At 36.4% G+C, this 14171-nt stretch overlaps 2 protein-coding genes across 5 annotated transcripts; one reads left to right on the top strand and one right to left on the bottom strand.

The window, feature by feature from the left end:
* Nucleotides 1-185: 185 nt before the first annotated feature.
* On the bottom strand, nt 186-11923 carry LOC105182836 (ABC transporter G family member 23). 4 transcript variants are annotated; one of them, XM_011140565.3, is made up of 16 exons: nt 11721-11804; nt 10958-11401; nt 7398-7539; nt 4593-4837; nt 4327-4504; nt 4127-4220; nt 3833-4051; nt 3451-3557; nt 3120-3345; nt 2699-2876; nt 2398-2513; nt 2135-2205; nt 1855-1943; nt 1599-1775; nt 1258-1344; nt 186-1167 (listed from the first exon to the last, which is right to left on the bottom strand). In XM_011140565.3, the coding sequence occupies exons 2-16, from the start codon at nt 11019-11021 to the stop codon at nt 950-952; spliced, it is 2211 nt and encodes a 736-aa protein (XP_011138867.1). In that variant the 5' UTR covers nt 11022-11401; nt 11721-11804; the 3' UTR covers nt 186-949. The 4 variants fall into 4 exon arrangements, with proteins under 4 accessions (XP_011138867.1, XP_011138869.1, XP_011138866.1 ...); XM_011140567.3 differs by lacking the exon at nt 11721-11804 and adding an exon at nt 11517-11714; XM_011140564.3 differs by lacking the exon at nt 10958-11401 and having other exon boundaries at nt 11721-11923.
* Nucleotides 4845-7729, top strand: LOC105182835 (uncharacterized). The gene is made up of 2 exons (XM_011140562.3): nt 4845-5736; nt 5813-7729. The coding sequence occupies exons 1-2, from the start codon at nt 5406-5408 to the stop codon at nt 6814-6816; spliced, it is 1335 nt and encodes a 444-aa protein (XP_011138864.2). The 5' UTR covers nt 4845-5405; the 3' UTR covers nt 6817-7729.
* Nucleotides 11924-14171: the final 2248 nt, after the last annotated feature.

Raw genomic sequence — 14171 nt, 5'->3', positions numbered from 1 at the left:
ATGTTATTATGAAGAAAGATAAAACCGAGAACGTAATTATTATAAATAAAAAATTAACAACAAAAGCTAATAGTAATATGATAATAGCCCGTGAAAATTGTAATTTAATGATGATACATGATGAATAATGACAAATGACTTGTAGCATTACTATATGGTAATAAATTTGTAACAAACAAAGCGTCTAATTATATATAATTATTATGTTTATATCGCAACAATATTATATGAGGACAATTAATAATTAGGTCAGGTTTCCGTATCACGATCATTATCATATATAGTTATATCATGAAGTGAGGAAAAGGAGAAATTGTCTATATTATATACCATGGTAAAACTAACGCAATTGTATAAAATTACGACACAAAGTACATACATAGTTCGCGTATTGTACATGTTTGTACATAGAAAAACACGTATACAGTTGTGAATAAATGTAAAATTATCGTAATGTTACATATATCATATAAATGGAGAAGTATAATGAAACGGACATCTTGAATAAGCTTGCGAGATGCAGATTCCTTTTTTTCCTTTTCTTCCTTTTACATTTCTTAATATATATATAAACGCATCTGATTGATGAAAAGAAGTATGAAAATTTACAAAAGATGTGTGTTATGAAATATAACATTTATTATCTAATTTAAATATAACACGTAATGTCTTTTCGAGTGTTTCAAAATCTTGTAATATTTTTTATTTGTATTTGTATGTTTCATTATATACACGATTTAGTGTGTTGATTTATACTTAAAATAAAAAGATACATGTTATATATATTGTACAAAATAAAGGTTATTGCACACGGTATTAATAATGCGCGATAATAATTTTGATCAATTGATTCCCTGAGCAAATTTGGAATTGATATCTTCTTAGCGGAAGTATGTCGTTTTCCTTCGGGTGAATTTCTTCCATTTTTGTATTTTTTTTTTTTTTTTAACTAATACGTGGATTTTAATCTTAGACTAACTAAACATACAATCAAGAAAAATAACGCCCACCCGGAAATCACGAATAAGCCACTGTACACGTCTAACTCGTATATCGATTGTCCTTTTTCCATCACTCCTCTGAGAGATATAGCCGGCAAGGTCATCGGCATAAGATAGCTGATCCAGCGAAGCACTTGTGGCATTCCCTCTACTGGCCACAAAACTCCTGTCATTTGTCACATAAATTAAGCTATTAGGCTTGACATGAAAGGCACTGAATTACATAGTTTTACAAAATATAAAGGTATGGACTCACCACATAAGAGTATCAACGGGAAGAGACTTCCGGCTGAGGCATAATGCGCCGTAGTGTGATTCGTGCACATAACGGAGAGGAAGAAACCTGAGAATGTATCAATATCTCATCAGTTAATTTAATTTTCGGCATATATCATGTTGTTTTGTTAGGAATCTATATAATAAGATAAAAAGAAGAGAGAGAGAGAGAGAGCAAAGGTCAGTAATATATAGTTGATTTTGAAGTGTAAGAAGTAAATTTTTGTTGTCACTTTGTAGAATTAAAATATCATTTTTTGTAAATCTCTTCTGTAACTTTTATGAAAATCTCTTGAGGCATCGTATATGTGGAATACTTACCATACATCAGTCCGCAAATACCGCTGAAAAAACCAAAGCAAGCTACGGTGAATATTGATCCTGTGCAATTCAGGCCCAAGATGGGGAAGCACAAACACAGAGTCATTATGGTGTTAATGACTATGATAATGTTTTGAGCCAGTATGTGAGATAGCAGGATTTCTGCGGTTGTCACTCCTATCGTAAATTTCACGATATAATGTAAGGTGTCTTTTATTTTTATCATTTATTCGACGAATAATCGATGAGAAATTACCTTGAACAAGACTACGATTCCAGACACCCTTCGCTTTGTCTGTGATTATTAGAGACGTGGAAATCGTGTTTGCCAGAAAGAAAAGAAGCCTAGAAAAGCGTAAACACGATCTGGAGCACACTGTCAAATACGTAGCGTGACGAAACTCGATTATACTATTGCTATGTAATTTGTAGATTCGCATAAAATATCAAGATGCGTAATTACACGAATGCTTCCTTATTATTACACTCTAAAACACTTTATGATTATCATACCCTATTGCTTCAGTATTGCTTACGTTATTATGTATGGCGATGCCATAAAACGTCTATAATCTATGTCCATTGGCCCATAAATCGGATCTTTAAACTGAAATATCGTTTATAATTAACAATCATTTTTTCCATTACGCGTTACAATTTCAATGTAAGAACGTGCAACAATATGTACATTATATATATAATGTGGTTACGAACGTTACTTTTCCACGTTTATTTATTAATCAGTGTTCTTCATTCGACTCTCTAGTTTGAATTATAACGATATATAAGATATACGTACTTGAAGAGGTAGACTGGCGAATTTCCGTGAAATCTTGCAGTATTTCACTACATCCTCGTAAAACTCGAAGAAATAATCGAATAACTTTTTCTGAAGAAAAAGCCCGATCTGTCTGTCTATCGGACAAACGTCACGGCGAATTTAACAATACGGAGCTTTATTTATAATATATTCATTCTTTAAAAAAGAAATACCATAAACATCACATGAGAATAATTGAGAAAATTAGGATGAACGACCAAAGAAATAAAAGATGTTAAAGCCTCAATAGGGTAGAGCCTAGTGGCCTAATGGTACGTACCACTCATATCGAGAGAAACCTGTATTTGTCCAGCGAGAATGTCGGCTTCATCAGTATGAATGAAGTTCTCCATTCGAGTCCACAGAGCCTCGGAGAAGTTCCGACTGAAGAATATCACGCCGGAGAGTTTGCCATTGTGCACAGCCTCGGTTGCTTTGGAAATGTCGTCGTAGTATTCCTGCCAATATCGATAGTAGTCTCGATCCAAAGAGTTGACCGAAGAGTTCTTTCTTCGTTCTCTTTTCTCTTTTCATCCGCCAGTGCATGAGTCAGACGCATCCCAGTAAACACTAAGTATCATCGAGGTTACAATGTCAGCTACATCATATGGTATGTTACGTAACTGTCGACGTAACATCGATGATACTTATTGTTTACTGGGATTGCACGTGGCTCCAAGGAAAACAATGTATTGTCGTACCTTCGTTGCAGTTGAATAGTCGATATGCTGCAAAAACTTGCAACTCAGGTTGTTGAAATGACAGGTATATTCCTCCTCATTGTACCAGACATTCCCGAAGTTTCCATCACAGTTGCCGGCTTCGTCATTAATAATGCCGATTGTCAATCCTTTAGGATCACCGCCGACTCCGATAAAGAATGTGCACACTTGGAGTATGGGAAATAATACTGCGAAGGCTATTCCTCTGAGAAAAAAGAAGAAAAGAAAAGAAAAACAGAAAAACCTGATGATTCGCTCATTAACATGAGCGTTCGCAAAAAAAGAAAAGAACTCATCACTATGCACTAACGTGTACTGGCGGAAAAACTGAAGACTGTTCTTCACCATTAGAGCTCTAAATCTTTTCCATCTCGAAACTCTTTGTTTCGGATTGGCCTTGTACTTTGAAGTTTCGTCCTTAAAAATCCAAAGGAAAAAGAAATGGCAATTAAAAAGAAGAGGACAATGAATGATCGTCGAAGCGATATCATCGCTATTAATATATTAATTAATTAATTAATTAAACATATATTAATATAACATATTAATAAATAATTAATTAATATTATATTAGTATATTAATTAATAATCGCTATTACCGATAATTACCGATGAGAGAAATATCACTGGGATAGAGAAGAGGATCATATTCTGTCGCTTACATCGGGATTGTACTTTTATTGTATTTTTACCTTTATCATTCGCCTGTTTCGTTCCTGGCACGGCATTTCACTCTCGGAATCTTCCATTTTGCTCTTCTGCGCCGTGCAGCCGCTTGCGACAGCTAAATTGTCTTCTTGTAACCGGCTCAGTGTTAGGAACACTTCCTCCAGGGAGCTGCATTGAAATCGCTCCAGCAATTGATCCGGCGCAGATTCCGCCAATAATTGGCCGCTTCTCATCAAACCGATCTAGATGAGAAAAATCGAATGACATGAAGGCCGTGACATCGAAGGCAGAAGACATCGTAGGAAGAAGTGACTCACTTTATCCGCGTTCTTGGTCTCCTCGATATAGTGCGTCGTGATCACCACTGTGATGTTCTCCTCCTGTGTGATCTTAACCAAATAGTCCCAAATACTGCGGAGAGAAAGAACATTTATAAAGCCGCTTCCCGTTACGTTTGCGCAATTCCTCAGGCTTCTAACATGCGTTGAAAGAACAACGAGGAACAAAATCTACTTGCTTCTCCCTCAAAACTGGATCCAGTCCAACAGTGGGCTCGTCCAGGACCAAGAGCTCCGGTTCGTGGACCAAGGCGGCTGCAAAAGACAACCTCCTCTGCTGACCTCCGCTCATATTCTTTACTAGACGATCCCTTGGCGGCAACTGGAGCAATTCTGAGAGGAACTTCTGCCTCGCCTCTGCGAAATATTACGAAGGAGCTTTGGTTATCCTGATTTCGCTGTTGAATATCGCCACCGCTCTCGCACCTCGTGCACTTCGTCTTACCGATTTCGTCGTTTTCGAGACCATTGATCCTGCCGAAGTAGTAAAACGCATCGTTCCTTGTGAATTCGTCCACGAGGGAGATTTCCTGTGGCATATAACCAACTCGGGGCCCGGGAATGCCGGAACCCTTGCTGCCGGGATTTCCACCCAGGACCCACACCTCCCCGCTGTTGAGACGCTGAACCCCAACGATGCAGGACAACAGGGTGGTCTTGCCGCATCCGCTGGCGCCCAATAGTCCGTAACTGTTTCGGATCATAGAAGAAAATAGAAATTTAATTTTGCATTACACAAGAGGGATTTTAAGGGGTTTCTTCAGCAGTGTTTTCAGCGTGTTTATGCGCGCGTTTGGATTGGAAGCGGGGATCAAGTGTCATTTTTCTTTTCTAAGCACCCGCATACTTATCTGACCACTTTTGCATTTCGCTCAAGAACAATGGTGTTTATGGTCTCCCGCGTGAATTGTAATCAGTCTGAATGGTCGGGCCACACAGGTACACGGCTCGTAAAAGATTATGTTGTTCACTATCGATGACAAACTCACGGTCGTGAGGTCGTTAAATTTGTGAGTTAAATTACGATCGCGCGACGGCGAAAACGATTTAGCTGTCGGCTAAAGTATCAATAGTCCTGGACGAAATCACACGTTTGATTAAATAAGATATTCCTCTTTTAAAAATAAATAAAGAAAGACTGGAGATATACTGAGAGATCCCTCACGCTAGATCCCTCACGTGAGAAAGAAGAGTCGGAGAAAAGAAATGTTTGCTCTTGTTCCCGCTGAATGGTGCAAGATTGTGATATCGTTATCGAATGCAATATCATAAAATCATCGGGAGAACGCGCGACTCGCTTCAGTTTCGCTGCAACACGATGATGATCAGCTTCATCGTGATTCTGTCGTTCGCTACTAGAGCGATCTCCTCCTTAGCGGTGCAGGGATCGTTATCAACGCTCGAAGACGAAACAGTGTCAATTAATCTTTATGCGAATAAATCCGACTATGGTGTTGGCGAATTGCTTAAAAAATTGCACGCGGTAACGCAGATTCGTCTGGCGATAGATCTCGATGGGAAAATCATTAATATTCAACAGGCGTGGCAGAATATTAATGACGGAGTTAGTCACTACCAAAATTATTTCGGTGAGTTTATTTGTTCTTAAACAAAAGCCGTGAACGTAAGTAAACGCTGATGCGAAAAGAATTCGGTATTTTTCAGTGATGAGCTTCAATTCAAAAGTGACAACTTCGACAAACGTCGTCGAGCCTGAAATGCCAAGTCACGCGATAAATGCTGCGTTATTAAAGAGATCTGACTCAACAGATAAAAAAATTAAAAAAACTGTGCTGAAAGAGGTTATTTGCAAGATTTTACGCAACGATGTTTTCGCAGGAAGCATAATTTCTCGCGCCTGCAACATAAATCTGACATCGATAGATGAGATGAACAAAAGTAATTTGAACAGAAATCGCGATAAAACACTTTTGAAATACAACGCTGCAAACGGAAATGAAATTTCGACGAAAGCAGAAGTACAATTTTTGAGTCATTCTACATCAATGCCGTCAGACATTGGCAATAGTATTAATGTCAAGGAGAATACTACTACTATTACTAAGATATTTCCTCTTGATAGAGACCCCGAAATAAATGTGGCTACAAATCAAGTTAATAGCAAGAACATACCGTTTCTCGTGTCGAAAGAAACAGAACAGCTCAAAGCTAAAAAAAGTTATTTTATGGAGCAAGAAACGGTTTCAAAACAGAAAGGTGTCGGAAAAAAGACATTCGGGACTGTTTTATCTTCGACGAATGACCTTGAAAGCCGGTTTAATATGTCAAAGAATATTTTAGCTTTTACGTCAGACAAAAATATAACAACTTCTGTAGCAACTGAAAAAGCTCATACGAATGCGAATGCGTCACATGTGTTATCGCACGAGAATGTCGCAAAAACTCCAAGGATTTTCTCTCGCAGGACATTCCAAGTACTCGTTCCTTGGAATAAGGATCAGCATATGCAAAATCAGCTCCATGTCTTGAAGAAGAATATTGCAGTTGAGCACTATAGCGATAATATAACGGCAGAAGCGACGAAAAGAGACGGGACGTCAGCGATAAATGAAATATTGGAAGCGGTGGATCAAGTCTTGCCACAGGAAGAGTCCTCCATGGAGGAGGTGCCGTCGAAAGGATCGAAGGTGATCTCCAGAGCGTTTTGATATCAAATGGTTCGAGGAAGATGCACGGAGTGCTTTGGTCGATCTTTTCTAATAAGCACGTTCTTCATGAAATAATTTTAAACACACGCACAATGATTGGTATACATCGTAGAACACAATTCAAAAATTTACCGTAGATGGATAATCGAAAGGATTTCCCCTTCTTATGCGGACGTTCATACGAGGCGAAAACTGTGTGTGCTTATTGTGCAATGTATTATGTAATTGGCTGCAATTTGAGCGATCGGTGAATGTTCGTAGAAAATTGCGTGACGACAGTCTCAGGTCGTTCGCACGAACGAAGGATAAAGCAATCAGCATTGGGTCGCTGGAAAAGGCTTGTTTCGTGTTTGTTGGATAAAGGTGGAAACGCCGCTGCACGGTATCCGAACGTGGGTCGGTTAAGATGAAATAAGAAAATTATAAATAAAATCATTCGCGCGGAAATGGCTGAGGTGCAATTTTTTCTGTAATTGACGGCCTATACGACAATTTCCATTGGTTGCGAGAACATCTCCTATCTATCTATAATTATTATCTATTTATAAGTATATCTATTTATAAGTATAGCGGCTACTCACATGGAACCTCTGGATACCGTCATGTTCAGGCCATTGAGCACTAATTTCGTAGACTCGTAATGCTTTACAGCGTTCCTCACGACGATAGCCTCCTGTTGCACCATCTCGCGAAACGGAGAGGACTGTTCGCTCAGCGACGAAACTGCGACAGAAATTGTTCCAGCCCCGTTTAATTCGAAATAACGTACTCAAACGGATTGGTCTGTGCAACTTGTGTGACAAAAAATCCTTCCCACCCGTGCAGTGATCCTTCCTTTTCTGAATTCAACGTGCTTTTAATACACCACGATTTTGCAAATAATTGAGTGAGTAAATTAATGAGTAAACATGAATCGCATACCGAATTATTTTACTTTAACGCAACAAATATTTTATGTAAATGCTTATGTAATGAATCACGCGAGTATATTTGTATTGTTGCTTTATATGTACAATATTTATTAAAATATCATGTTATATATAATTTCATATACAAATTTAAATTATATTACATACAATATCCGAGATAGAAATATCCTGAATCTTTCATTTATTTATTAATTTATTTATGTTTGGTTCCTTGTATTATTCAGGAATCGCATCGTTCGCAGACAAGCACAGATATTATTTTTTTCTAAAAAGTTAGCAATTCACAATCTAGATCATACACCGGAATTCACGACAGCATATAAGTTGAATACATAACTGCGTAATAATAGTAGCATTACATTTATATATTATATAATCTCGATTATAGATCGCATTCTTCATTATTCTGCATATGTTCTATTCAGGTAAGCATATATTTGCTGGTGATTCAGTCAAACGCTAACAGATATAAAGAAATAATGATAAAATCTTTTAGAAAAGCAAAAAAATTATCGATATAATCGATAAGAAAAGTATAATGAAATATATTAATATTATGGAAACATATCGTAATATTTTTAAAATGTACTCATGTATGTGTGAAGTGACTGGACTCAATGTCTGGACATCTGACAAAGCAGGACCACAAGATTGCTTATGATGATACACGTAAAAATTTATTGTTGACATCTTATCAACCAGCACCGCCAATATCAAGCCTACCAACACGCTTTCACGAGATAAAGTCTTAACACGTATGAGATGTGATGAGTTTTTAAATTATTTTTAACATTAACTCAGATGTGCGCATATATTATTGCGTCAATGTCTCGAGAGACTGAGAAGTTGAGAAATCGAGAAGTATAATCTGACGTGTCAGATGTGTAACAACAAATGATTATTCACGTCTCGATTAAATACGTTGTATTTCCTTCCTTCCTTATCCTGATATTTTTATTCGTGGCCGCAAACGCGGAATGAATGTAAGAATATGAGTGCCACTATAATTACTATCTAAAATTCGGACGTGCGCGAATAAAGAGTGCAACGATATATTAACCTGTAGAATATGGCGCTTCATGATAATACTTGTGAAAAATATAAATAAGTCTACTTGAAAACTGCGTTTTATTTTTCTAATTTATCTCTGTGTCATTTGAATGACTCGAATCTATGTGTAATTTCGTAATCGTTGACCTACTTCCTGGTTGTTACGCGATGGTAAAACACGTAACCTAGAACTGAGATGTGTACATAAAGTACACAATATAATACATGTAAATGTTGACACAAACAAGTACCGTTTCACAGAAATAACTTTATCACTCTCATTCGTGTTCTGTACGAATTCGTTGAAAAATCGTTGAAAAACTTCCAACTGCTCACGTCTTTCTTTCACGTCTATCTTTCGATTCAAGACGCATCAACTGATAGCTAGTGAATAAGCGAAGCCTTTTATACTACCCACTTCATATCCCCACTTTTATATACGTATAACTTTTATATACGTTTATATCCCCACTTTTATATACACTTTTATATATCAAAGACGCAGTATTAGTAAGTAGCATTAGTAAGCAGTAAGTAGGAAGTTCTCAATTATTTTTTTATAAAAAGAAATTGAAACTCAAAAAACTTAACCAAGTTGAATAATATATAATAATATATATAGTCGATTATATAATATATAAAAATATAATATTTCATTCTGCAATTATGTATTCATATTTTATAAGATACAAAGACGCGCGCGAGTTCCGACCTATATTTACATTATATCACCAATTACACATTATATTTTGTATTTTTTCTGAGCTTAATATTATCATTTTTCCAAAATTAATTTGTAGTTTTGAAAAACACAACAAAGAACGTTATCTAATACGACGAAGATATCAATGCATATGACACACTAACATTAATATAATGGCATTAAACTACCTCTTGATGATTTTTTAATAGTTTAGCCAATAATGTTTTGTATCTTGCTATAAATATCTATATTTAGTGTTCCCGATTTTAGTTAATTAATTAATAGTCTGCATATTTGAAGCTTCAGATCACAGAAATTTACGGTATATAATATCGAAAAACGAGAGTAAACAATGAAAGAAATTGGAAAATTTTCTTTGATCGATTCTATATTATCCAGAGAGAGAGAGAGAGAGAGAGAGAGAGAGAGAGAGAGAGAGAGAGAGAGAGAGAGAGAGAGAGAGAGAGAGAGAGAGGAGAGAGAGAGTAAAGAAAAATTTACTTTAAATTTCTGTGGAACACTCCTATCGTATAGGAATTTCTGAAAGGGAGAAAGAGAGAGAGAGAGAGAGAGAGAGAGAGAGAGAGAGAGAGAAAGAGAGAGGGAGAGGGAGGGAGAAAAAGAGAGAGAAGCAGAGGGGAGGTCAGATACAGATGCAGTTGAGTCAACGCTACGAACTCTCTAAACCGTTTAGTGAAAAGTACGTTTCATGTAAAATTAATGACACCCACATTAATGACGTTATATGTACTATATGTAGTTCTTAGAAACGCTGTGCGCAGCTGTATCTTGTATTACTTGTTGGTTCTGAGTACGTTCTACGACAGGGAAACTGGAACACACATATACACAAGTATGGATGCTGGACCGTTAGGAGCGTCTTGTCAGACGCAGCGACCTGAACCAACTACATGTGCAGTTGCAGGATGCATCGCGTGCAAGGAATAAAACCACCGAGGATAGAAGTATCACTCTCGGTCGATGCACTTCGCACAGTGGCATAGTGCTCTGGTCGAAGTGCCTCCAAGTCTGTCACGTCAGTCGAGTACGTGGACGCGATTGTATTTTGCATTACCAAATATTTTCAGCACTACATTCCGCACATACGGTCAGAGAACAATCCGTAGACATTACGAGCGTAGCAGGTTCCATGCAAGTCGATGCAGACTGTAGTATCTGTTTTAAGCTTCAAATGAGCTCGAAAGCTTTCGAGCGAGCTTCCAAGCGAGCTTGGAAAAGAAAAATCTTCTTCTTTCCGAAAATTAATGGTACAATATATGCCATTGTTAGATTTTACCATTTACCTATATTATTTAAAGAAATACAAATATTGATAAACAATGAGGCGGATAGTCTCTACTCACTTATATTATTCTATATATATATGCATTTTAGATATATATATATAGACTTATATTTTTCCGGTGGCATTCTCCTTGACCTTTCAATTCACACTCACCTTTCGTGTCTTGCCGCAAGCTCCTGGACCACGTTCTAACAAAAGACAGTCGATCCCACGGCATTGGCGCTAAGGAATAATTTTACAGTCGTAGGGCTAATTAATTATTGCACAAAGGGTGTCACGCAACTTTCATTCGCAAGCGATAAAAATGCTTGATGCCACTGCTGGAGAACGGAGAATGAATCACTGGTTCCACATATCGGTGACAATTGAATCATTCAAAAAATCGAGGCACTTTCTGCACCAACCACTACCACTGCGGGCTTTTCATTCGGCTTTCGATTTAACGAGCCAGCGCGCGATGATTTTTCCTCCCGACGACTTTCTCGCCGCGTTCTTTCCTCCAGTTATTATTTATTTATCTGAACGGTACACGCACGTTTCACCATATATACGGATCACACGATGTACAGTTTTGCAGTTTTCTTGTTCGCTTTATCGCTAAGAATCGAATAAACAATCACGGTGAATGTTTCATTTTGACGCGCATAAATGCGATATCGAAAAACACGTACATGCATGCACAAGAGATAATTATTTATAAAAACTTACGCACCTCGCGAATAACATTGGTCATGAGACGTATGAATTTCCAATTCGCACTTTGAACTATAATTACGGACTGTTACAGTTACTCTAATTTATAAAGAGTGGATGAGAAATTAAACGTCATTTTGGAACTTTGGCGAAGCCATCGATGAAGTTAGAAAACGTGCAAGGTTCAAAGTACGAATTACTCAAGCAATCCACTCTCGCATACCTCTTAAAGTAAAGATTACATCCGTATGGTGGAAATTTTTGTGAACAACTAGCGGTTTTGACACAACTTTATAGACGGAACTGTGTGTGAAAGCACACGACATACGAGGTAACCTTGTGAAACGAACTAAGCAAATTTAGCAACAAACAATCTATTCGTTCGTCCGTCCTTCGTAGAGACTCGGTAAATACTAAGGCAAATACTGACTCCGTTTTAAAGCGTAGCGTTAGATATACCCGGGATAGTTGTAACAGGTAAAACGGAGGGGATTTGTCGATAGATAGTGGATCACCGACCAAATCGGGAACACGTACGTTATATTGCATATTGTTATCATTATGTTCTCCTTATTTCATTATTATTATCATTATCATATATTATTGCATAGAGTATAAGCTTCAACATAAAATACAAAGTACACAATATAATATATATATATATATATATATATATATCCCTTGCATCTATGCAAGCCTGCAATCTTCGTTGAAAATCATTCAGCACTCTTTGTAATTCACTCGTCGAAATTATTTGACTCGCTTCGCATATTCTCGTTGCATCTTTGACGGTAAATTCTAGCAGCTTCTCCAGCATTTTCTTGACATTCACTATAAATTAAGACAATGTCACGATATTCCTCATTAATATAATGCAACCATAACGCAAATTACGAAAGAAAAGAAAGTGAAAACACAACTTATCCTAATGATTACACTAGTCACACTCGTGTTCAATATCAATAACTGACTTGGTTGAAACAGTACCCATCCCCACACGTACGTACGCCTAGTCTATCTATATGTGTTTATTTTCTGAAGAATGTTTATAGTTTTTGCATCGTCAACGCCAACATCCATTCCATACCCACTTCTACTAAGCTTTAACGCAGGAAGATCATGATAGAATTTTGCCAATATAAACAAGATAAACTTTGATTTTAGATTTAAGATGTATTAATAAAGTTAATGAGTCTTTCTTTCCGTTATTTGACCTCTAATCACCTTGAGTATGTAGTTGTTGAATCGTAATGGCAAGGGCTACAAACGTAGGTGTTCGAAAAATTAGAGTTCCATTTAAAAAGAAGTTTGACCTTTTTGTTACCTTGGCGTCTCTACCCAAAATTAAATTCTGTTTTAATCAAAATGTGTTCCCTTCGAAACGATACAATATAAAAGAAAAAAAGGCGGACCTCAATATCATTTAGTTTTCGAGATCTTTTTACCTGTCACATTTGAAATTTAGCACTCTGTATATATGTACAAGGTGATCCGGAACAATTTTTTGTCGTTAATATACCGCATTCTTGAATAATTTCTAAAACTTCCTCTTAAGTTTTTCCTCTTGCAAAATGTTGTCCGATGGTTAATTATTGAGTTATTAAGATAAACAGTCCGTCTATTACGGCTATAGAGGGCAGACAAGGACAGAACAATTAATCTTTACTTATATTACTTTTATATTATATTATTTACTTATATATTAATTTTTACATGCGCTACGTAAGCATTGACTTTGGGCGTACGATGTGTTGATCGACGTACGTGATAACATTCATGCACATTATTTTCAGAATTTAAAAATATATAATAACCGTAATTTAATCTTAAAAATCTTAATAACTCAATAATTAAGCATCGGATAACATTTTGCGAGAGGGACAATAGAATTTGTTCAAGAATATAGTATATTGTAATATTTATAAGTAAATTTATAAGTAAAATTGTAAGTTATACCGGCGAAATAATGAGGCACTTACCTAACTTGCAGATATTATTATCGTCGTGATGATAAAAGTTAATGTAATTATTTGTCACTAATTTCAGAATTAAGATAATTGATGTTTCAGCTGCAGCGGTAAGCTTAACAGTAGTAAGCCAATTAGCTCGAGTAACCAGTCTAACCAGTAACCTTTTATACTATCCTATGTGTAATAACAAAATGCACCTGTAGACTAGTAACCCGTTATACTGCTTTGCAGTGAGAAACATAAGTAGTCAGAGTGGCTCGATCGGTAACTCTCGTTCTGTTTCTCACAACTACGATAATAAAGTTAAATATTGACAATAGGTAAGATACAAAGTAAATACAAGATAACATTCGATAAAAAAATCATCAAGAATACACAATTAGTTGCTCCGATACATTTGTTTGATTCCTTACATTTGCATATTTTGTGCTAATTTCCTGATTTTAATATTTTAGATTTTAGATATTGTTCATATCATGAGGATAAAAGGGAATTAACAACGATAAAGAAACCGCAGCAGTTATTGCAGGATTAATTAATTCATGATACATAATAAATAATTCGTTTGTAATAATTTCCTCCAATTGAAACGTCTATTGTCTTAAGTTAAAAATAAAAACTTGTTTATTCTGATAAAACTAGTCGGCCTTGTGATTCCTTGTGGATGCATGTCAGTGTCATGAAGAAAACTCGTGCACTTCATT

The sequence above is a fragment of the Harpegnathos saltator genome, unplaced genomic scaffold (assembly GCF_003227715.2).
Source record: "Harpegnathos saltator strain DR-91 unplaced genomic scaffold, Hsal_v8.6 scaffold657, whole genome shotgun sequence".
NCBI classification, from domain to species: Eukaryota; Metazoa; Arthropoda; class Insecta; order Hymenoptera; family Formicidae; genus Harpegnathos; species Harpegnathos saltator.
Note: the sequence above shows the minus strand (reverse complement) of the source record. Positions and strands in the feature narration are given on the sequence as shown.

What these genes read in the sequence shown, in the direction of transcription:
- LOC105182835 (XM_011140562.3), top strand. Translation starts at nt 5,406, where the DNA reads ATGCAATATCATAAAATCATCGGGAGAACGCGCGACTCGCTTCAGTTT. An exon ending in TCACTACCAAAATTATTTCG is followed by an intron (nt 5,737 to 5,812) that starts GTGAGTTTATTT and finishes GGTATTTTTCAG; the next exon opens with TGATGAGCTTCAATTCAAAA.
- LOC105182836 (XM_011140564.3), bottom strand. Translation starts at nt 11,823, where the DNA reads ATGTCGTGTGCTTTCACACACAGTTCCGTCTATAAAGTTGTGTCAAAA. An exon ending in TCGCCAGTCTACCTCTTCAA is followed by an intron (nt 2,206 to 2,397) that starts GTACGTATATCT and finishes ACGATATTTCAG; the next exon opens with TTTAAAGATCCGATTTATGG. An exon ending in CCCGTTGATACTCTTATGTG is followed by an intron (nt 1,168 to 1,257) that starts GTGAGTCCATAC and finishes GACAAATGACAG; the next exon opens with GAGTTTTGTGGCCAGTAGAG.